The 19,157-nt window shown below is 42.7% G+C and overlaps 2 protein-coding genes across 4 annotated transcripts in view; one reads left to right on the top strand and one right to left on the bottom strand.

Moving 5' to 3' along the window:
- LOC308125035 (BAR/IMD domain-containing adapter protein 2-like) overlaps positions 1-10,471 on the top strand; it is a 53,078-nt gene extending 42,607 nt beyond the window's left edge. The window contains exons 8-16 of one of the 3 annotated variants that reach the window (XR_013936353.1): positions 511-753; positions 1,539-1,770; positions 2,424-2,625; positions 2,727-2,795; positions 2,884-3,037; positions 3,271-3,308; positions 7,445-7,480; positions 7,903-8,537; positions 8,981-9,404. Coding sequence is in view for 2 of the 3 variants with exons in the window: in XM_080488497.1 (XP_080344623.1) it covers positions 511-753; positions 1,539-1,770; positions 2,424-2,625; positions 2,727-2,795; positions 2,884-3,037; positions 3,271-3,308; positions 7,903-7,972 (1,008 nt within the window). In the remaining variant the exon portion in view is untranslated. Of the gene's footprint in view, positions 1-510; positions 754-1,538; positions 1,771-2,423; positions 2,626-2,726; positions 2,796-2,883; positions 3,038-3,270; positions 3,309-7,444; positions 7,481-7,902 lie in introns of all 3 variants that reach the window. The other 2 variants (XM_080488498.1, XM_080488497.1) reach the window with 2 other exon arrangements.
- A 153-nt stretch (positions 10,472-10,624) lies between these two features.
- Positions 10,625-19,157, bottom strand: part of aatka (apoptosis-associated tyrosine kinase a) — a gene marked incomplete at its 5' end in the record, with an annotated part of 28,932 nt that continues 20,399 nt past the window's right edge. Inside the window, 11 exons of the mRNA XM_080488496.1 lie at positions 10,625-11,168; positions 11,931-12,131; positions 12,221-12,413; positions 12,504-15,882; positions 16,383-16,532; positions 16,684-16,805; positions 16,905-16,989; positions 17,386-17,519; positions 17,627-17,714; positions 17,847-17,965; positions 18,329-18,408. Of these exons, the coding sequence (XP_080344622.1) occupies positions 11,140-11,168; positions 11,931-12,131; positions 12,221-12,413; positions 12,504-15,882; positions 16,383-16,532; positions 16,684-16,805; positions 16,905-16,989; positions 17,386-17,519; positions 17,627-17,714; positions 17,847-17,965; positions 18,329-18,408 (4,580 nt within the window). The 3' untranslated portion in view covers positions 10,625-11,139. The remainder of the gene's footprint in view (positions 11,169-11,930; positions 12,132-12,220; positions 12,414-12,503; positions 15,883-16,382; positions 16,533-16,683; positions 16,806-16,904; positions 16,990-17,385; positions 17,520-17,626; positions 17,715-17,846; positions 17,966-18,328; positions 18,409-19,157) is intronic.

Raw genomic sequence — 19,157 nt, 5'->3', positions numbered from 1 at the left:
CCCTGAGGGTTCCTACTCTGTGTTTGCTTTTGTGTGCGAGATCTCTGCGTTTGTACGATAGAGCGAGAAAAAGAGATGATGTGAGCTCGGAATTGGTGCGTAAAAACATAATGGATCACAGTTTGAGCATGAGTGTAGAGTGTACACTCGTACCAACGTGCGTGTCTGTCGGGCAAACTGCTTCCAGTAGTTGTTGAAAGAACAGCCATGTCCACGGGCTGCGAGATGCTGAAGTGGGCAGCTTGGTTGTATGTCGGTCTGCCTCACCCACACACAACATTACCATAGCTGCACAAAGGCCAGTGGTCAAGGATACACACTGAGGAAATATCTTTGAGGTTTGAATGTTTTTATAGAGAATGAGAAACAATCCGAAGGTTCAGCAAGAAAAAGCTTTTTTTTTTCTCGTCATTATACAGCTGAATGAATACGACAAGTCTCCTGTTGTGACTTCTTTTGATCTTGCATCTTTATTGATCTTACGGTTTCCAAATCGTCTTTTCCTTACAGGGTAAAGACCTTTTGACCCAGAAGATCCCCGTGTGGCAACAAGCCTGCTCAGACCCCAACAAGCTGCCAGAGAGGGCAATGCTCCTGGCCCAGCAGATGGGCTCTGCTGCCATCGGAGGCACAAGCCCCCTGCACACCTCCAAATCCAACCTGGTCATCTCGGACCCCATCCCGGGGGCTCAGCCCCTCCCTGTGCCCCCAGAGCTGGCCGTCTTCATGGGTAGTGGCCTTGGACATCCAGCGGTGAGTTTATGGAATCGGTGACTGCTGAATGCTAAAGGGTTATGTCAGCTCGTTCAATCTTTTCAATACCAAGCTCAACTCTTTAGTGTAACAAATCGTGAGGTTTTTTTTGTTTTTTTTTACACACAACCTTAATTTGATTTATTTATCTGCACCACTCAGACGTGAGGTGCTATGCCAATTTTTTTGCAAATGTAGTTTTTTATAGTTGGTATTAACGACCAGGGCTGTGACTAACAAGAAAAAGATTCTAACGTTTCTGTAATCCAGTGAAGTTTTTGCTACTTTCGTTATTTTCCAAGCATTTAATTTTTCCTACAGTACAATTTGCACTGTGTATTCGATTTCACTACTTTTAATACATTAGACATAAAGTAACTGCTACTAATAGTGTTTAAGGGTACATTTACTTGAGTTTTTTTCACAACAGTACTTTTACTTGTAGTTGAATGTAATTCCAACCTTACATAGTAAGTGTGCTTGAGTACAGAGCATTATTCATCTCTGTAGAAGACATGTTTTTACATTTGTCAGCCCCAAAGTGGACCCAGGGGCCAAAGAAAATGAAATTAACAAAGAAATTACTATTTCCGAGGAAACTAACTTTGAAGAAACAACCATTTCTGATCTCATTTTAGATTATCGCCATCTGTGGTCCTCCATATGGAAGCAAACAAGATAAACATCTCTGTAATCTAATAGTAATACTTTAAAGATAGCACTAAAGTTAATGGGCTGTTTATAGACCGCAACTGACAGACAAACTTCTCTATCTCAAACTCCAGAGGCTAATGGGCCCGGATGGTATGTCCATGGTGAACGGGACAACAGGAGTCCATGGAGAGGACTTTTGGACAGATGGAGGCACAATGTCTGTGTCCCAAGTCAGACCTTCATCTCCTCAGACCCAGGCACCGGGTCAGTCCCAGGCCCCGCCCCAGAGACAGGTCAGCGATGTCTACTCCAACACCCTCCCTGTCCGCAGGCCTGCACCTGCCAAGAATAAAAACCCCGTGGGTAAGATATCCAGACACTCTGACTGTTTAACCAAACTGTAGGAAATCAAACTGCTGCACCAATGGATGCAATCACAATCATAAAGCTGATATGAGATTGAACAAAGATATTGTCATATATCTATACAGGCTTTGTTTCACACTGAGTAGTATTTTGTGGTTAGGGTTGTATTGTAAGACGTCCTCACACTTAGTACATTGTAAGATAAAAGCTTTAACCAATATTGTTATCCAGAGGTAAGAACATCCACATGATCGGCAGAGAATTTCGATTCTAATTGTCTGGTAAGTCTTTATATGTAGTAAGCAACTATCAGAACTGTTATATAAATATATGTAAATTCCAGTGATAAAGATTTATTCCTCCTCTTCTTTTTGTCAGGATTACTTTTCAATAATTGAACTGAGGAGTTCGAAGTGATTGGTGCTCCTGCACCATCCCAATGCTTTGGTTGCTTCTCTTGAAACCCATTCTTATAAATCTCAACTATAGATCATATTCTTATTAGATCATCTGGTGTAGGTACCATTCAGAAGCACATTTAAAGACTTAATCTATGTACAGGATCCCTTGAAAATGTCACACTTTTGAAAGTACTGCAGACTTCAGACACTTGGAGCATTGTCTGACATTTGTCCGCACTGTTCCCACAGGAGAAACACGGACTCTGCCCAGGTCCAGTTCAATGGCCGCAGGACTGGAAAAGAACGGGCGCGCCCGTGTCCAGGCCATCTTCTCCCACGCTGCAGGAGACAACAGCACCCTGCTCAGTTTCTCCGAGGGAGACGTCATCACCCTGCTAGTGCCCGAGGCCCGCGATGGCTGGCACTATGGGGAGAATGAGAAAAACAAGATGTGAGTAATGTACTCACTGAATTCTTACGTTTAAAGTGGATAAACATTTAGATGGTACTGAAAGTAGACCACGCATTTACCGAGGTCTATATTTTTCTCAGGCGTGGCTGGTTCCCGTTCTCTTACACACGTGTTCTGCCCGACAGCGACAGTGAGAAGCTCAAAGTGAAGTATGTGGCGTTGTTTTCTAAGAAGTGTATCAGCCCACTGAGCTGAAATGAGTTCAGCCCTGAGTCTGTGGTTTTCCTGCTGTTGTAGCCTGCATCATGGGAAAAGTAGCAGCACAGGGAACTTGTTGGAGAATGATGGATCGCTGCCGACACCTGACTATGGTCTGACTGCCCGACTGCTGGCGCAGAGCCTAGCGCAGACCCGCCCACGTCCCTACAGCATGGCAGCCTTTGGGACACAGGTATCAAAACATGATGTACACATGCTGTTCGTGCAGTTGTGTTATTGCTGCTCATTTAATTTGCGTCCCCCCACCTGATTTCCTCCTATGTTGCATAATTAGATATGAGTAATCCTGCAGTAACTGAATATTACGTGTTTGTTTCTGCCGCCACCTAGTGTTTGTATTTAGGTACACGCACAGGCAATGTAAACCTAATACTTTTGTTTGTGTTGTTTGTTTGTTTTTCCTAGCCTGCTATTGAGGATTATGACGGCCGCTTTGCCACGAGGTAAGTGACTTACCTTACAAACTGCCTACTAACTAAATACTGATGCTGTATGACTGCTGTCATCTGGATTGTTTAACCTTGGAGGAGTTATACCGTAACAAAACATTTTGGAAAATACACAAGATGATCAGTGTAGATCCGTGGCGGTTTAACGTCGCTTCTGGAAAACCTCTGTCCTGCTTGTTTTAGATTTCTCCAAGCTGCCACACACTGTGTACGATTGCAATAAGGGGCTCCTTATTGGGCTTCCCTAGAAGCTTGGTGATGATGTGACCGTTAGACTGAGGTGTGTTGAAGCCAGGAGACATCGAAAACATGCAGGACAAGGCCTTATTGACACGTTACTGGAATCATTACATTCTCAGGGCGCAGTAATGAAGTATTCACCTAATTAATATTATATTAATTAAGTAATACCTATTTAATATTGATATTAAAACTCTATGCAACAAAGAAGTAAAGTATATTCAGAATTGGTTTTATATGCAACCTGTATACTTGTACTACATTTAGGAAGCAAATAAGTCAAAAGTCCAATGCTTTGCTAATGTTTCGCGTGAGATCTTTTAGCTCATCTAATTTTTTGACAATATTAAAGAAAATTAGTCGAGTCGCTCTTTTTGAGAAACTACGTTATCAAACAAGGAACATCAAAACAAACGTGTGCTAGAAAAACGGCTGCAGTTACCGGTTACATTTAATTTTGTAGCTTTTGTTCTTCTTTTGTTTGCTGGTTTGCGTTTTTCTCCCTTTTGGGAGTATTGGTTTTATAATAATGTTAGAAATTTGCAATAGTTACATTTTCTTGAGCCATCTTCTATCACTCTAAATAAGAGTTGGATGTGTGTTTGTGTGTGTGTATATATATATATATATATATTTATATATATAATTACCTTGTACTTTAAAAAGATTGTAAAGCCTCACCTCTGAGAAACTTTAACCTCAGATGGATTATTTGACTTCTTGGCTTTACAAGGAGATCAGACGGTTAATCAGTGGTGAGAACGCCATGCTGAAGATTCTCAGCCGACTGGCAAAGTAATTCAGGACTGAAGCAATTGATTTGATAGATTTGTAATAGTTTTAAAATCTCTTTTTCCTTTTTTCTTCTCTTGGCTTGAGCCTAGCAGGATCAGTGTCTCAGTTTATTGTCACAGCGCTCTTGGCTCAGTGTGTTTTGTCTGTAGTCCTATCAAGTCTTTGTTGACTCACCAGGGTTGTGTGAGGTCGAGCTTAGGAATGACACTGTGCCTTTTTCTGTCCAGTCAGGGAGTACATCCTTCTATACGTGTATATAAGTGTGTGCGCGTGTGCAAGACAGTGCGTGGGAGAGAGAGAATAACCTGGAGCGTGTGTGCAGTGGTGCAGGTGTTTGGTGGAATACGTGTTGTAACAGTAGAAATCATGCTGACCTCATCTCAGTCATCAATGCTTGTCAGCCTGGCGCTTCAGGCACCAGTGTCGAGTTGTTTTGCATAATCCTGTCTGCTCTAAATGTGTGTTTTTGTTTGATTTTTTGTTTTTTGTACTATTATCTTTGAGACGACATTGTCCTTCAGGGTGCATTCACCCCAACAGACTAATATAATGCTGCATCCCTCCAGCTAAGGAGATGACTTAATGATTTTCTCATCAACAGTAAACGTCACGGTTTCAACTGCTGTTCAATGAGTGGTAGAGACAAATTTTGGAAAATCAATCAGCCTGATGTGTGAAATATTATCTAACCAGTAAACATGTGTGTGTCAAAGTGTTGATGAGGGAATTGGAAGTCCAATCTTCCTGAATATGGCAGGTGCGTTTGGAGTTGTAGCTGCAGGTGGGGCAAAGTAGATTTTCCTGACCCCCTCCTGCACTTCTCCTAAACTCCACCAAGCCTCCTTGTGCCTGTCTTGTCTTTCTCCATTTCTCTCTGAGTGTGTCCGACCTGGCAAGCTTCCTTCTCTCTTTGTTCCACAGTGACAGTCCTGATGGCAAATTGATTTCGACTGTGTGAGAACAGACATACAGACAGAAACAGACAGCTCCGGATAGCACAGGGGCCTCTTCCTCCCCCCCATCTTTCCCCTCCTCTTAGCCTCCCTCCTGTCCAATTATCTCCACCTCTTCTCCTCTGCCTCCACACACCCCTTCTCCGAATGGAAGAGGCCAGTTTCATCCCTCCTTTCTGTGCTCTCTTCCTCCCCGGGTCCCTCCTTTCCTCCTTCCGTCCATCCTGGGTGCTGCTGCTGGTGGTGTCGGTGTGGACAGTAGCGGTTGGTGGGTGGAGGATTGCATTGAGCGGGAGAGCCAGAGCGGGGCCTACCTGCTCGGCATGCACCGATATGGACTCTGAATATCTCTGAATATCTCTGATCACAGTCCACCATCATGGACCGATCTCTCAAGAGACTGCCTTTGCTACTGCTTGTCTTTCATGCATGTACATGGTTGTGTCATTTTGTCGAACTAAAAGACATGTTCATGTACTGTACAAGTGCCAAAAGACTTCAACGTCGTCGTACTAAAGCCACTGACTGAATGGCCTTTCTAAGCACATGTGGGCCCAGTATTATTGAGTTCCCACCCAACACACACACACATATGCTCAAAAAGCTTTGTTGAAATAAGACTGTGCAGCAGATTACTCTGTTTCTGTTCTGAGAGATCCTGTAGGTCCTGCTGTGCTTCATTGTGTCAGTGCTACACTTGACTTTCTGTCCAGAGGGTGTGTCATATTTGCCTTACTTTGCTTTCTTTTTTTTTTTTTTTTTCATTTTACACACATTTTATGTGCAATGAAGCAAACTTTCAAATTGAGCTTTGAAAATATACAGTATATACATATATCTATATCTATATACATATATAAATATAAATATTGAAATGGTTTCTGTCTGTCCACCAGATTGCACTGTATTCATTGCAAAAACATGTTTGCATACAAATTTTCAAATCAACTTTTTGCCCTCAGCCCCATATAAATGTTACTTTTTGCCTTTTTTTTTTTTTGCTAAACTAACTCCAAAAGTCCTTGGTTAAATAAAATTGCTCCGTCGATTTACTTGTTTTATTTTTTCCTCCTTAAAGCTGCAATAAGCTTTAAAGGGGTCTTTTTTTTTTTTTTTGGAGTATCCTCATTAACGGCTGTGAAATAGTTTTAGGTTGAATAATAACCACAGCTTTTGCAGCTTTCAGTGTTATTTATGATTGTACTCCCTGGATGGCTGTGTAGTTTTTGGTCTTTTCTTTAAGGAAAAAAAAATTATCTTGTCCTTGTTTAAAAGAAAATTTTGAAGGAAAAAAAAAAACAAGAAAAGGAAAAAAAGAAATTACCTGAAACAATGGAAAACTGCTGATTAGTCGAAGTGTTTATCTTATGCATGCCGTGGAGGGAAACAAGAAAATGTGATCCTAAATTGACTTTGAATGTATGGTGACTTTTTACAAAGGTATTCTAAATAAAACATATCTCTATATATTAATAAACAACCTGGTCTGATGAGAAATCTGTTCTGTCAGTGGCGTGACCTTCTCAGTTGTCATGGTTCAGAGTTGCAGCCTTGTTTCCCTTGCAAAGTATTTAAATTCCTCCCGTTTTTGTTGTGTTCTTCCCTCAAAAACAGCCACGGTAGTGTGAATCATTGTGAGCCACAGCTGTGTCCTATGCCTGGAGTTTCATTCATTACTCTCCTCTAGCACACCGAGCGTCTGTGCGGCATCTGTCATTAGGGGAAGAAAGACTGTCGGTGTGTGAGGTGGTGTTTGTTTTGTACAGTATTCGTTTTGTGGGTACTGACCTCCTGCCTGCCTGCATATCTTCCTCTTTGGTTGAATTTTACATTTGGCCTTATATTTGAGTTGTGTTTGGGGTTTTTTGAACAACGCATTGCAGCAACCCCCTGTTGATTTGACTCCGTTTTTAGCAGATTTTGTTCCCCTTTAAGTCTCCTGATTGGAAACAGGAGCAGACTGTGCTATATTTAGTATGGCATGATGAGCATGGAGTGTGTATTTCTGTTTTGCATCCCTACTATTGTCGGTCCACAGTATGTTCATGTTGCACCAGACTAACCTGTGTTCTTAAAAAGTGTGATCCATGCATGATCCAAGAGATGAGCCATTCAAACCCAAAGGTTCTCTTTACCTTCCAGTTTGGGTCCAGAATTGTCCCGGTTCTGAGGACCTCCGTAAGTCACCAGTCTCCATCGCCTTTTAGCCAACTAATCATTTAACTTCCTGTTTGGGCTCATTGGGCTGGCTGGCTGCAATAGACTGCTGAGAGTCGCTGGTCTTTTCTCACTTGGGTTATCAAACAAGTTTGTTTGTTTTTTTTTTTTTTATTTCTTGTCTAACCCAAACTCAAACGGAGAAGACACTAACCTTGCATGTGTGCCTATTAAGCTTTCTTTGTCTTCCTTTGCTAGTTTTGCCATCACATGCTTACCTATTCCTCATAGTACCGCAGCTTTTTGCTGATTATGCCGTCCGTGCTTGAAGAAGGCAGAATTGTTTGAGTGTGGGTTACGTTATTGACCATGTGTGTCTCAGTCTTGTACTATGTTAAAGCTAACTATGAATGTTCCTTGTCTCACCCCTCCTGTCCCCGCAGTGACCACTCCCTGGAGGTCTACCTCCGGCCCACCTTCACTGATGACCGATCAGCACCTATCTTCTACTAGCAGCCTGATATCACCTTTTTCCACTCATGGGCTCTTTTTTTTTTTTTTTTTTTTTTCATAATGGGAGGCAAAAAACTGACTTTCATTGGTGTGTTTCAAATGCATAATATTATTAAAGGAGGGCCCAGAAGAGTGACTGGGGAGGGACAATTCCCTCAAGGAGCACATTATACCACTAAGAATTGATTTACTTTGCTGTGGAAATTCACTCTGAGAATCTCCCGGTAATATTGTGTAAACGCTTTCACCAACACTGAATGTATCAAGCCGAACATTCAAGAGCAAGTTTGACGATAGGTTGTATTAGTTATTTAGATCACAGCAGCTGTGGATAAGGTATGGCTAAGATGTTATTTACTAGTTATGACATTACATTATTATTTATCTGCACTTCTATTGTGGGGCGACTTTGTTTTCTTTAACACTATACACTGTAAATTTCATTGGGAGACGATGGTGGGTGAAGTAGGCTGGTCAGCGCCAGTTCTCAGTGCATGGTGGTAAAATCAACTGACGACTAAGTGTAGATTGAATATTGCCACACTTGGTTAGAGCCGGACATTTGGTGAGGAAACTTTAATTCTGCTTTATTTTTTTGGAACTGATGTAGAACTTATATTTACTAGTTGTTATACAGTACACCCCGATTTTTTTTTTTTTCAGTGTAGGAACTGTGCCTTCAATGTATTTTTTTTTTTTTTTTTTTTTTTAAGTCGTACGCTACCAGCATTGTTTCTGTTTGTCTGTAAACTGGTTTGAGGGGAAATGCATCGCAGGTGTATTTTTATTTCATTGAAAACCCTGATGGATTTAATTATTTTTTTTAATCTGGTTTTATTTTGTTGTTGCTCAAGCTCGCTTCAGTACCACCGCACCTCCACAGAACAATATGAAATCATGTTTGAACTGTTACACTTTCCTTCAATTTGAGTTTGAGTAATGCCTACCAGATGATAGCCAAGATACGAAATGCATTACTCACAGTCAGTCTATTTTTTTTTTTTCCAGCGTGTAGCTTCGATGGAGTAGTAGCTTCTCAGATAAGGTACAGTATTATCATAGCTCTGGATCATTAATTCTCAGTATTATGAAGCACACTCATCTGAAAGACGACTGTAGAGCAGAGGCAGGATGACGTGAGAGGATAGTGTTGAAATAACATTGCATGAATGAGCTTAAATGCCTCTTAAGCTGCATTAAATTAGTTGTTTCGTCGAGAAAAGTCATCTTATATGGATGAGGATGCTCCACTGAGTTAAATGATCGTGCTTTTATTACATTACTCATTTGGGCATCAAGTTTCAAAATCATTTTTTACTTTTATATTGCTCTCATTTTGTCCGTTTCTCACCTTTTGTCCCCGTTTGTAATATATCTGTACTGTACAGAGAGTGCATATAAATTATCTTGTCCAAAATAAATCTAAATGGGCACACACTTCATGCCTTTTTGGTGTTGTTTTATGTGTCATATTTTCTTGTTTGTCTGTTTATTTTGAGGGGAAGTAGTACATTTTGTAACCAGTGCAGATAAATATACGATGCACAAGAAAGGGGGGAAAAAAAAAAAAGTATTTGGATTTATTTGGGATAGTACAACAGCCATGAGTGAGGAATGAATGAAAACAGCAATGATGTTACTACCGGTGCATAGAACAACCCGCCTCACCTTCTCCAAAGGCGTCTGCCGTTTTAGCCAATAGGCTTGGGGATTATCTCTTTGGCAAATTTGAGAGACTTTCATCCTGGACTGCATTGCTTTTTTTTTTTTTTTTTTTTTTTAAATGCTTGTAGAAAAATACTAGCAGTGTCTTCTCGTCTTGCAAAACTTAAAAGGCAAGGTGAGAGGAAACAGAATTGGCACTTGGAGCTACAGAAGTATAGAGAGGGGGAGGGAGCTGTCGATACAGCAGTAGTAATTCAAATTCAAGTCAAGCGACCAGCTACATGTTGATATAAGAGTCGTACATCATGTCAAGTATGTCCTATTCTGAACGTGGTTTTCATACATGTTGAGCCCGGTCATTCAGCACGAATGTCATAGATACATTGATAATTCAACAATGAACAAAATACATACACGCAGAAAAGATGCGTAAAGATGACTGACATTCAACATTTATGATTGGCATGTTGACGCTGACGCCACTGACTTGTGTTGAAATGTTCGCTCCCTTGGATGTCGTTCTATTGCTGATGGAATGGAATTTAAAGAAAATGTGCCACAGAAAAGAGCAAACCTCTCTGACGCTGTGCACACTACTAGAGGATCTCACGTGTTGAGCTTTTTCACTCCGGGAGGAAGAGATGAGACGCATTAGAGGCTTTACAAAGTGCTTCGGATTTGGTAACCATAGACATGTACTGCAAGTTAACCAGAGTAAGTTGTGGTGGCTATTAGGTAGTGGCAACTCCCTGATTTCACATATTATCCTTCCCTCAACATAGCACATTGAAACCACAGAGTCCCACAAGAAGCGCAACTTGGATAAAGGGCCAAATTAAATTTAGGCACCTTCAACTTCACCACTGGTGATGACTGTTCACGAATATTTTTTTTTAGTTTGGAAATCCACTGCAGTTTCATACGTAACAGTCGAGCTTCGTTTTCTGTACCCAACAGTCTTAAGTTACCAGAAAATGTCAGTTTGATAAAAAAAGCAAATGGATGAAGGCAGCCAATGATAGATCAGCCATGAAGCCTGTCATTTCACATTTTTGGCCTTTTTTTTTTTTCTTTTTCTAAATTTTATCATATTTAAAATTAAAAAAAACAAACTACAAGGTCACCAAAGAAATAGATACTGCATTGAGCAAATATGTTTTTGGTGTATGTATACTGCATGTTGAAATATAAGCTTCCTACTTCTGCAAACGGTATGATCTGATATAGTCTCCACTTTCTTAGGTTGTAACAATCAAAGTGCCATCCCTGCAAATATTGCTCCTTCTTTGTGGGGAAGAAAAACAAGAAAAGAAAACAAGACAAGTGTGCAAATCATTCAGGGTATTTCACTACAATATGAGGCACTGTCTCATAAAGGGTCACCAGGGTCAGATGCCCATAACGTTGATAAAAAATAAAACTCTGTAAAACATCTAGATATAATAATGCTGCTTTTCTGTGTTGTAAAGGACCAGGAATCCTCGCCTTCTGGTCACAGCCGCTCATTCTTCTGGGTTATCTGCACTGTTCCCTGTCAAGAGAATTGGAGTACATTTGCTTGGAGTACATTTGCAGTTGGCATTAACAAAACTGTCACACAACACCTGTCATTTGTTTACTTATTTAGACGTGTACTGTAAATGAAACCAATTCAACTAATTTCTCAAGAATATGACTGCATCTACAGCAGTTTCTTGTTTACATTAGTCACATGTCGATGTTTGCATTCGTCAATGGGAGGTATATTTTAATGTTATGAATGTATATCATTTAAAATATACATCAGCCTTTGGAAATACTGGACGACCGAATAAATTATTATGATTGCGAAGTCTAAAACCAAAAGTACAAGCAAAATAATAATATTCTCAAATTAATCTACAACTCTAAAATACATTTTAAAGTACTTTTACTCATAATTTGGCCCATCACCTAAAAAGGTTATATATTACTATTGAGTACAGCCACAATATGAAGTAATTAACTATTTCATTTGCACTTTGAAGCCAATAATAAAAAAAAAAAATTATATTTCTACTTCATAGTTACATTTGTTTATGAAACAAGTTGCTATACTGTAATTATGATTTACTTAAGAGCTGGAGTAAAACCCTACTTTAATTTTATTCAGGTAAATCGATTCCAATGTCAGCCACTGCAATTAATAGCAGTTCAAAAGCAGCTTATGCTTTGAGTGCTTTGTATTTTTACTTTCTCTTTGGCAACAGAACCTTCCTTTATAATTGAGTCCACTGAAGCAGTGTATAGATTTTGAGTGCTGGTGTACACCAACCTGTTGCTGAGCCCACGTGGGAGTCGGAAACATGTGTGATAGAGAATCTTGAGACCATAAATCGATTAAGTGCTACAGTAGTGGGTTTGGGAGACTCGGGGCTGTTGGACTCAGCGGGTGAAGATGTCAGCTCGGAGATGATGTCAGGTGAGCATGTCTTAGGCTCAAAAGAAAGGTCATCGTCCCATTCATAAGTCCCACCTGCGAGTAGATAAATAGTCATTATCACGTCTGTTGTGACCACACTGGGATAAATAACCTCCGATCACAGTCTGCAGCTGTGTCCTCACCTTCTTCTAGGTTGTTTGTGTCCGTTTCCTCAGAAACCGAGCTTGTTTCACAGGGCTCGGCATCGAGTTCAGGGTCAGGTTGCCGCTGGTGATCAGATGTTTTGTCTTCTGAAGATTCTTGCTCGCTGGCTTCTGCTTCTGCTTCTGCTTCTGTGGAGAAGGCATAATCTGCCAGCTCCCCTGTGGGACTCTCCTGGAAATCATAAACCAAATTACACAACGTGTTGGATCATTTTTGTCCTTGACATTGGCCATCTCTGTACTACGAACTGTGATGACATACCTGATCAAACAGGAACACTGTAACATCGTCGAAAAAGGACACGGCTTTCTTCTTCCTCTCTAACTCATCACAGAAGGACTGAGTGAGCAGGGTTGGCATCTTCAGAAGGCTACGGAGGTGTCTCGCCCTGCTGCAGTCGCTCACCACTACTGGCACTGTGGTGAAATCCTCCTCACTCTCTTCGCTGTCTTCGCCTTGGATGTTGTAGGTCCTCAGCTCTTCATCAGACTCACTGTCATCGGAGTCATCTTCGTCCTCGGCCTCCTCCAGTGGGGCTCTGACATCTTCCCCGCACAGCTCCAGCAAAGACGAGGAAGTGGACAGATCGAGAGGACCGTTGGATTCCTCACATAAACTGTCTTGTGAGTCACATTCCTCTGCATCGATATCCTCAAAATCCTCTTCATTTATCCTTGCGCTCTCTCTTCTGTCCTCCATCTCTTCGTTCACGATACTGAATTCAGGCAGTTCCTCCTCTTCCGTGGATCCATCACAGTTTTCATTTTCTCTGGGTGGCTCATCTCTGTAATCACTTATGGTGGATCCAGAATGCAAAGACTGAAGAGGGGAGCAGTCATCGTCTTTCCTGCTCCCCTCTTCGTGGTTGGCTGGGGCCTCCTGCACAGTAGAAGAAGGATCAGACCCAATGGATGAGCCCAGCTCTGATGGGGGCTCGTCTCCTGAGTGCTCTGTCCCCAACCCAAAGTCTTCTTCTGCTGGAGCAGACTCTTTGGTCAGGCACCCACCCATCTGGGGAGGAAACGGTGATAGCATGGACAACCCGGGCATCAGAAAAGCATTGGGTGAAGTAGCAGCAGCCTCTGAGATATTGACCAGAACACAACTGTCTTTGTGTCTCCGATTTGTTAAAAGTCCCTCGTTGTTTAAATGCCTTTTTGTAGAGTCATACTCTCCTATGGACCTCAGTTTCTCAGTGGGGAAGAAACGGCTGCCTGAGCCCACAAAGAACTTACTGTTGTCCTCTTGAGGACTTCTCTCATTTTCAGCATCATAGTCAGAAAAATAAGCTGAGTCCCTGTATGGATTTTTCTCAGTCAGGCTCTTCAACTGGAACTCAGAGCTGCTTGTGGAAGTGCACACAGCTTGACCTAACCCCACTTGAAGTACGAGTTCAGATTCTCCTCCAAGCCTCGGGCTTCTCTCACCACCAAGGGGATCACCGAGCTCTTTGAAGAAAAATTCTGGTGATTCATTGTTTTCTGTGTCATAGCCACTATCCAGAGATTTGGGGAGTATTGGAGTGTTGAAGGGATCAGGACTGAAGGCCTGGTCACAGGAGCTTGTCATTGATGATGATAGGTTAATGGCATCTGTGGGGTCACGGTTTTCCACTGGATTCTTCTGGGGACTGAGTTCTTCCTCCTCTACCTCAGCATAGTCAAGGTTGAAGTCAGCGAAGATCCCTGATGTAATATCTGTAATGTCGTCATCATCGTCCTCACTGTAGTCGCCAAGCTCAACCAGGCAAGCGCTTGAGTCTCTGACCCCCACCCTAGTGTCTATTGCTTTGCTGCTCTGTGAGGGTTCAGCAAATTTTAGCTTATTGGCACTCAAATCAAAAGAGATACCTGCTGAGATCCGGTCCCAGTTGTTACCTTTCATCTTATCTGAAAATGCTCCCACTTGGCCAGTCTGAGGCTCTTTGAGACTTTTTACATAACCTGATTCAGTTTCCATCTCGGAATACAATCGCTCCTCATTAAATAATGGCTGCATTACAAGTTTCTCACTCTCTTTACTTTTGGTATTTTTTACTGAGTCGCCAGTAAGAGAATCAGTACTTTGCTCAGTCATGTCCTCTATCACTTGAGCGACAGCTTCTCCAGGTTCTTTGTGGCATAAGTGAATGTATGAGCCTAATTCAGAGTTGAGATTGGATGCAGCATTACAACCAAAATCCTCACCTTCCTTGGAGTTGCCACCAGGCCTGAAACTGTGGAAGGTTTTAGTGGTGGCCTTGGTTAGAGACCACACTTCTGTTGTGTTGGACTGAGCTGCATACTGAATGTCTAGATAGCTGTCATTTCCACTGCCTGTATGCCTGCTGTCGAAACTCAGGCTATTATTATTTGCTGAATGGTTTGAGATCCAGTTGGTGGCTTCACCCTCAGAGAAAACCTCCGCCTCACCATCGTCACTTCGTCTCTGACCCATCAACAGGCCTTCATCTGTCCCTACATCGATGGCAATCTGATTAACAATAGGGAGAGTCTTTTTGAAGGGTCCTACAACAGCATGGCAGTTTTCGTTAACCGTGCTGTGGCCTGTGCTTGCTTCGAGGTATGGATCGCAGAACCCTAAGCTGGGGCTGCTGACGGCTTGTGACAAACCGCGAGGGTTTTCTAGCCATGGCTCAGGGTGGAGGTTTGATACGGTTTCCGGTGATGTCTCTAGTTCAGACAGATGGGCTTGGTGGCATGTCTTGAGTGCGATTGACTGTCCACAGTAGATTGAGTCTTTGTGATTGGATGAGAGGCAATTGGGAGTGTGGCTTAGCTTTACAGGACTGGTGCTGGCTGCATCTCTTTTCAGTGTCTCCATGGTGAGCTGGATCGTGGGACTTGAGTCAGAGTCATAGGCAGGGGATTTAGTGTGGTTAGCAGTTGACCAGTAAGCACTAGGTTGTGACACGCCAGTTCGACTCTCAGAGGACAACCTGCTGTTGCTGGCTTCCAATCCTGGACTATAGTCCACCATGCTGTCATCCAGATTAATGTTACACTCTACTGGTTCCTCTATGCGGATGTAGTACTCACTGCTGACTGATGGGCTGTGTGCACTCAACACTGGGACCACGCCCGGGTGTTCGGGTTCGTAATAGGACGGGGACATGCTGGAGGTCAGGCTGTCAGTCTTGCAGCCCCCTGAGCTGCTTCCTTTGCTCGAGTAGTAATAATCCTGGTAATATGGGTTCCCCTGACCTAGTGGCCCGCTGGTGGAGGAGGCACAATAAGGCTGCTCAGCTCGAGCCTGCTCCCACTTGTACTCAAAGTTGAGACCATGGCTGGTCTCTGTGACGGTCAGCAGGTCGTCTCCGGTGTCGGAGTGGAAGCTGTCAGAGAAATGCTCCAAGAGAGGGAAGGAGGAGGAGGCAGAGGAGGCCAGCTCCGCTGTCTGAGATTGGTCTGTAATGGGGACATCAGCTGATGCAGATGTGGGGGTGAGGACAATGGCTGTGGATGTGGCTGTGTGGGAGGTGCTGCCAAGCAAATTGGGTCTGAGCGCATTCCAGCGTTGCTCGAAGTCCTCCTCAGCTTCACTGGAGCCTTTAGCACACAGGTACGTGACCAGAAGGTGGACTTCCTCACTGCTGGGTCTCAACTCTGGCTGCAACCAGCAGAACTGCATCACTTCATACCTGCACAGAAAGAAGACAGGGAAAAGAAAAGAAAAAAGTGAATAACTGTCTTTAAGAGCTGAGAGAACAGTCCACTACCTTAAGAATATGGTTTCTTAATTAGCATAGAGAGTAGATGTTTTGTTTTTTCTGTATGCTCCTTTGTGTTTTATTGGACATGTTTAAATAATTTGAGAACCATATATTGAAAAAATAAACAAATAAACAAACATTTGGTGAGCTTTTCCCAGTAAAGATGAATGAGGTGATTCAACTGTGGTGGATTCCAAGGGGATCATAAAGAATAGGAGCAGTATTGATCATCTACCCTCACTAGGAAAAAAAAAAAGTTTCTCCAGGGTGATGCTTCTCCATCAGGGGCCAAAAAAATAAGATTATTTGTAAAACAGGACATATAGAGTAGTTAGAAATCCACGATTAAGAATTCATAGATGTTGAAGCATCAGCATGCATTTAGGTGCACAGTGTATTTTGTATGTGAATGAGTGGACATGTCTCACCAGCGGTCAGCCAGTGGGAACTGGAGCTGAGGTTTGGGAAGCTTGAGCTGCTGTTCCTTGACAGCGTACGTCAACACCTGTCTGTCCGAGTAGTGTCTGTACGGCTGGTTCCCCAGTTCAAACAGCTCCCACATAGTCACTCCTAAGGACCTGGAACAGATCAAAATAAAAGTCATTCACTGTTTCACACTTTCATGCATCAATATTTACACAAAACAAAGTAAACTGGCTTATATATTTTTGTTAAACCGGACAATAAAGACAATAGCATTTCTGGTTAATCACTTCTTAAGTATCTCACCATATGTTGCTGTTCTTGGTTTGGTCGACGACCAGCAGGTTTCCATGGACCTCGTCTATCAGTTCAGGTGCGATCCAGCGCAGGGGCACCCAAATTTGATCTTGTGTTATATAATAGTCATCCTGTAGTCAAAAAAATAAAAAATAAACTTTTTTTGAGTACTCCTTAGGTTAATTAAACTGAAAAGTAATGTCTAGAGATATCATGAGTACAGGACTGACCTTGTAACGGCTGTGAGAAAGCCCATAGTCTCCAACCTTAACTGACATGTCTGAGGTTAACATGCAGTTTCTCAAGGCCAGGTCACTTTGGGGAGGAATGACAACAGAGAGATAAACTTTTTCCAACAATTGAACTACTGTGCACACTCATGCATTGATGTTTTACTGTACATTTAAATTGATTTTCTTCAACTTTATATGAAGGCACCTGCTTCAATGGGAAATTAATTTCACTTTCTTCACAAACAACGAACAGCTTTAGGGCGAGCAGTGACTGTTGGCGAGGCAGAGCGAGAGGGGCTCGCCCCCCGCAACAAAATCACTGATGCTGGAGTTTGCAACAACTACTCAGGCAGCACCAGGATGTTGTTGCAGGGAGAGGCCAGCAGAGGGCACAGAGACCTTTCTGGATCCTTCCTCCTTAGCGTATCACACATTCAGGCAAGTGAAGGTTGGAGAGGGCAGGATGGATGTAACTTACTTGTGGATGAAATTGTACTTGTGGAGGTGCAGGAGGCCTGAGGCGATGTCACACGCCATCCTTTGCAGGATCAAAGGGTCGGGGGCCTCAGAGTCAGCCAGCCGACAAGTCCGAAAGTAACTTTTCAAATCGCCCTGAGACAAAAGGGAAATGATTATATGTGTTGCTTTCTCCATAAATACAAGCCTGGAAGTATTTCAATTTGAAAATAATAAATTATTCGAAGTGATTTGTATTCTACCAGAGGGCAAAACTCCATGACCAGCAGATACGGAGTGACTTCTGAACATTGTGCCAGGCACTGCAGGAGGGCAGGGTGCTGAAGAGTCCTGCAAGAGCAGCAGCATTCAAGTCGGTATGAACGGATGCAAAAGACAATGTATAGAAGGGCTGATAAGTCTTCCTCAGTCACACTGCATCATTCATTGAGCTGGACTCAGTGCTACCTTGACATTTCTTACCGGTATGGCTGGACTTCCTCGAGGAATTGCATCTGATCCTGGACACTGGCGCTTGCCTTCAGTTCTTTCACCACCACCTGGGTGGTGCTGAGGCCCGCATTGACCTCGCCCAGCAAAACCTGAGAGATAGAAGCAGAAAAGGCTTACTTTACTGAAATTACCATTAATATGCAGTCTCATTTAAAGACATGTAATGAGTAGAAATGGGTACCGCTTTAGAGTAAATTGTAAAGAATTTGCTGTAACTGTGAAAAACCAACTCTTTTCAACACCCTGATACAAGTGCCACAGATTCGCCTCGCAAGAGTGAGATCATCAACCGATTTCACTCACATTCCTTATGGAGTAGAAAGCATCTCAGAGAACAGCTCATACAGTCATGGCAAAAACAGTCAGTTATTAATGGCTGCACAGCTGGTGTCGGTGGAGCCCCAAAAAATGTCTGTGTGTGTGATTTTAGAAGAAAAACGACCATGTTTTACCTTGCCAAACCAGCCATGTCCAATCTCCTTTAGATACAGCAGACTATGGCGGCCAAGGTCCGAAGATTTCAGCAGCTGAACTGGAAAAGAACAAACACATAAGACATCTTTTACACAGGATTTCTATGTTTATAACTGAGTGGCAAAGAGAAAATTTACATTTTTCTCAGTAAACCAAAAGAGAGAGCAAAAAGGAAGGTTAAGGATTGTCTGTTTAAACAGTGCATGCTTCAAACCCAGCACACCCCTCTGAGTCAATACATAATTTCAGTTTTCTAAATAAATTGTTCCATTCACTTGCGACAGTGTTGCATCAAAACAATTTATGCAAACTCCAAACTTCCTTCCCTGTTGAGTGAAATGCTACTTTACCAACAAGGAAAAAAAACTGCCACGACAAAAGAAAAATCACTTTGAAAACTCATCAAAATGAAATACCTCCTTGGATCTTCATGTTTCATTAACTGAGACGTTGATGGAGATGGAGATGGAGAGGACGATGATGATGATGGAGCAGCGGAGCGGCCAGCCACTCTGAGCACCGTGACAAGGACTGAGTCCAAGATCCCGGCAGAGACGAAGTGCTCGTTCAGAGTGTGAGAACCAAGAACCCGTGGCTCCAGCCCCAGGAGCCTTAGCCTCATTGTGTGTATGTGGGAAAGAACCCACGGTCGCACTGTGTGTGTGTGAGAGCCTCGGCAGGATTTAACCCTCCGAGCCCTCGCACAGCTGAACAAGCTCCCCATGCCGCCTCTCCCTTTCTCCACCGAGCTCATCTTCCAACTGGGATATACACAAACACACATACTGTCCTTGTCTGGAGCTCTCC

Source organism: Lipophrys pholis (assembly GCF_963383615.2).
Source record: "Lipophrys pholis genome assembly, chromosome: 19".
NCBI lineage: Eukaryota > Metazoa > Chordata > Actinopteri > Blenniiformes > Blenniidae > Lipophrys > Lipophrys pholis.
Note: the sequence above shows the minus strand (reverse complement) of the source record. Positions and strands in the feature narration are given on the sequence as shown.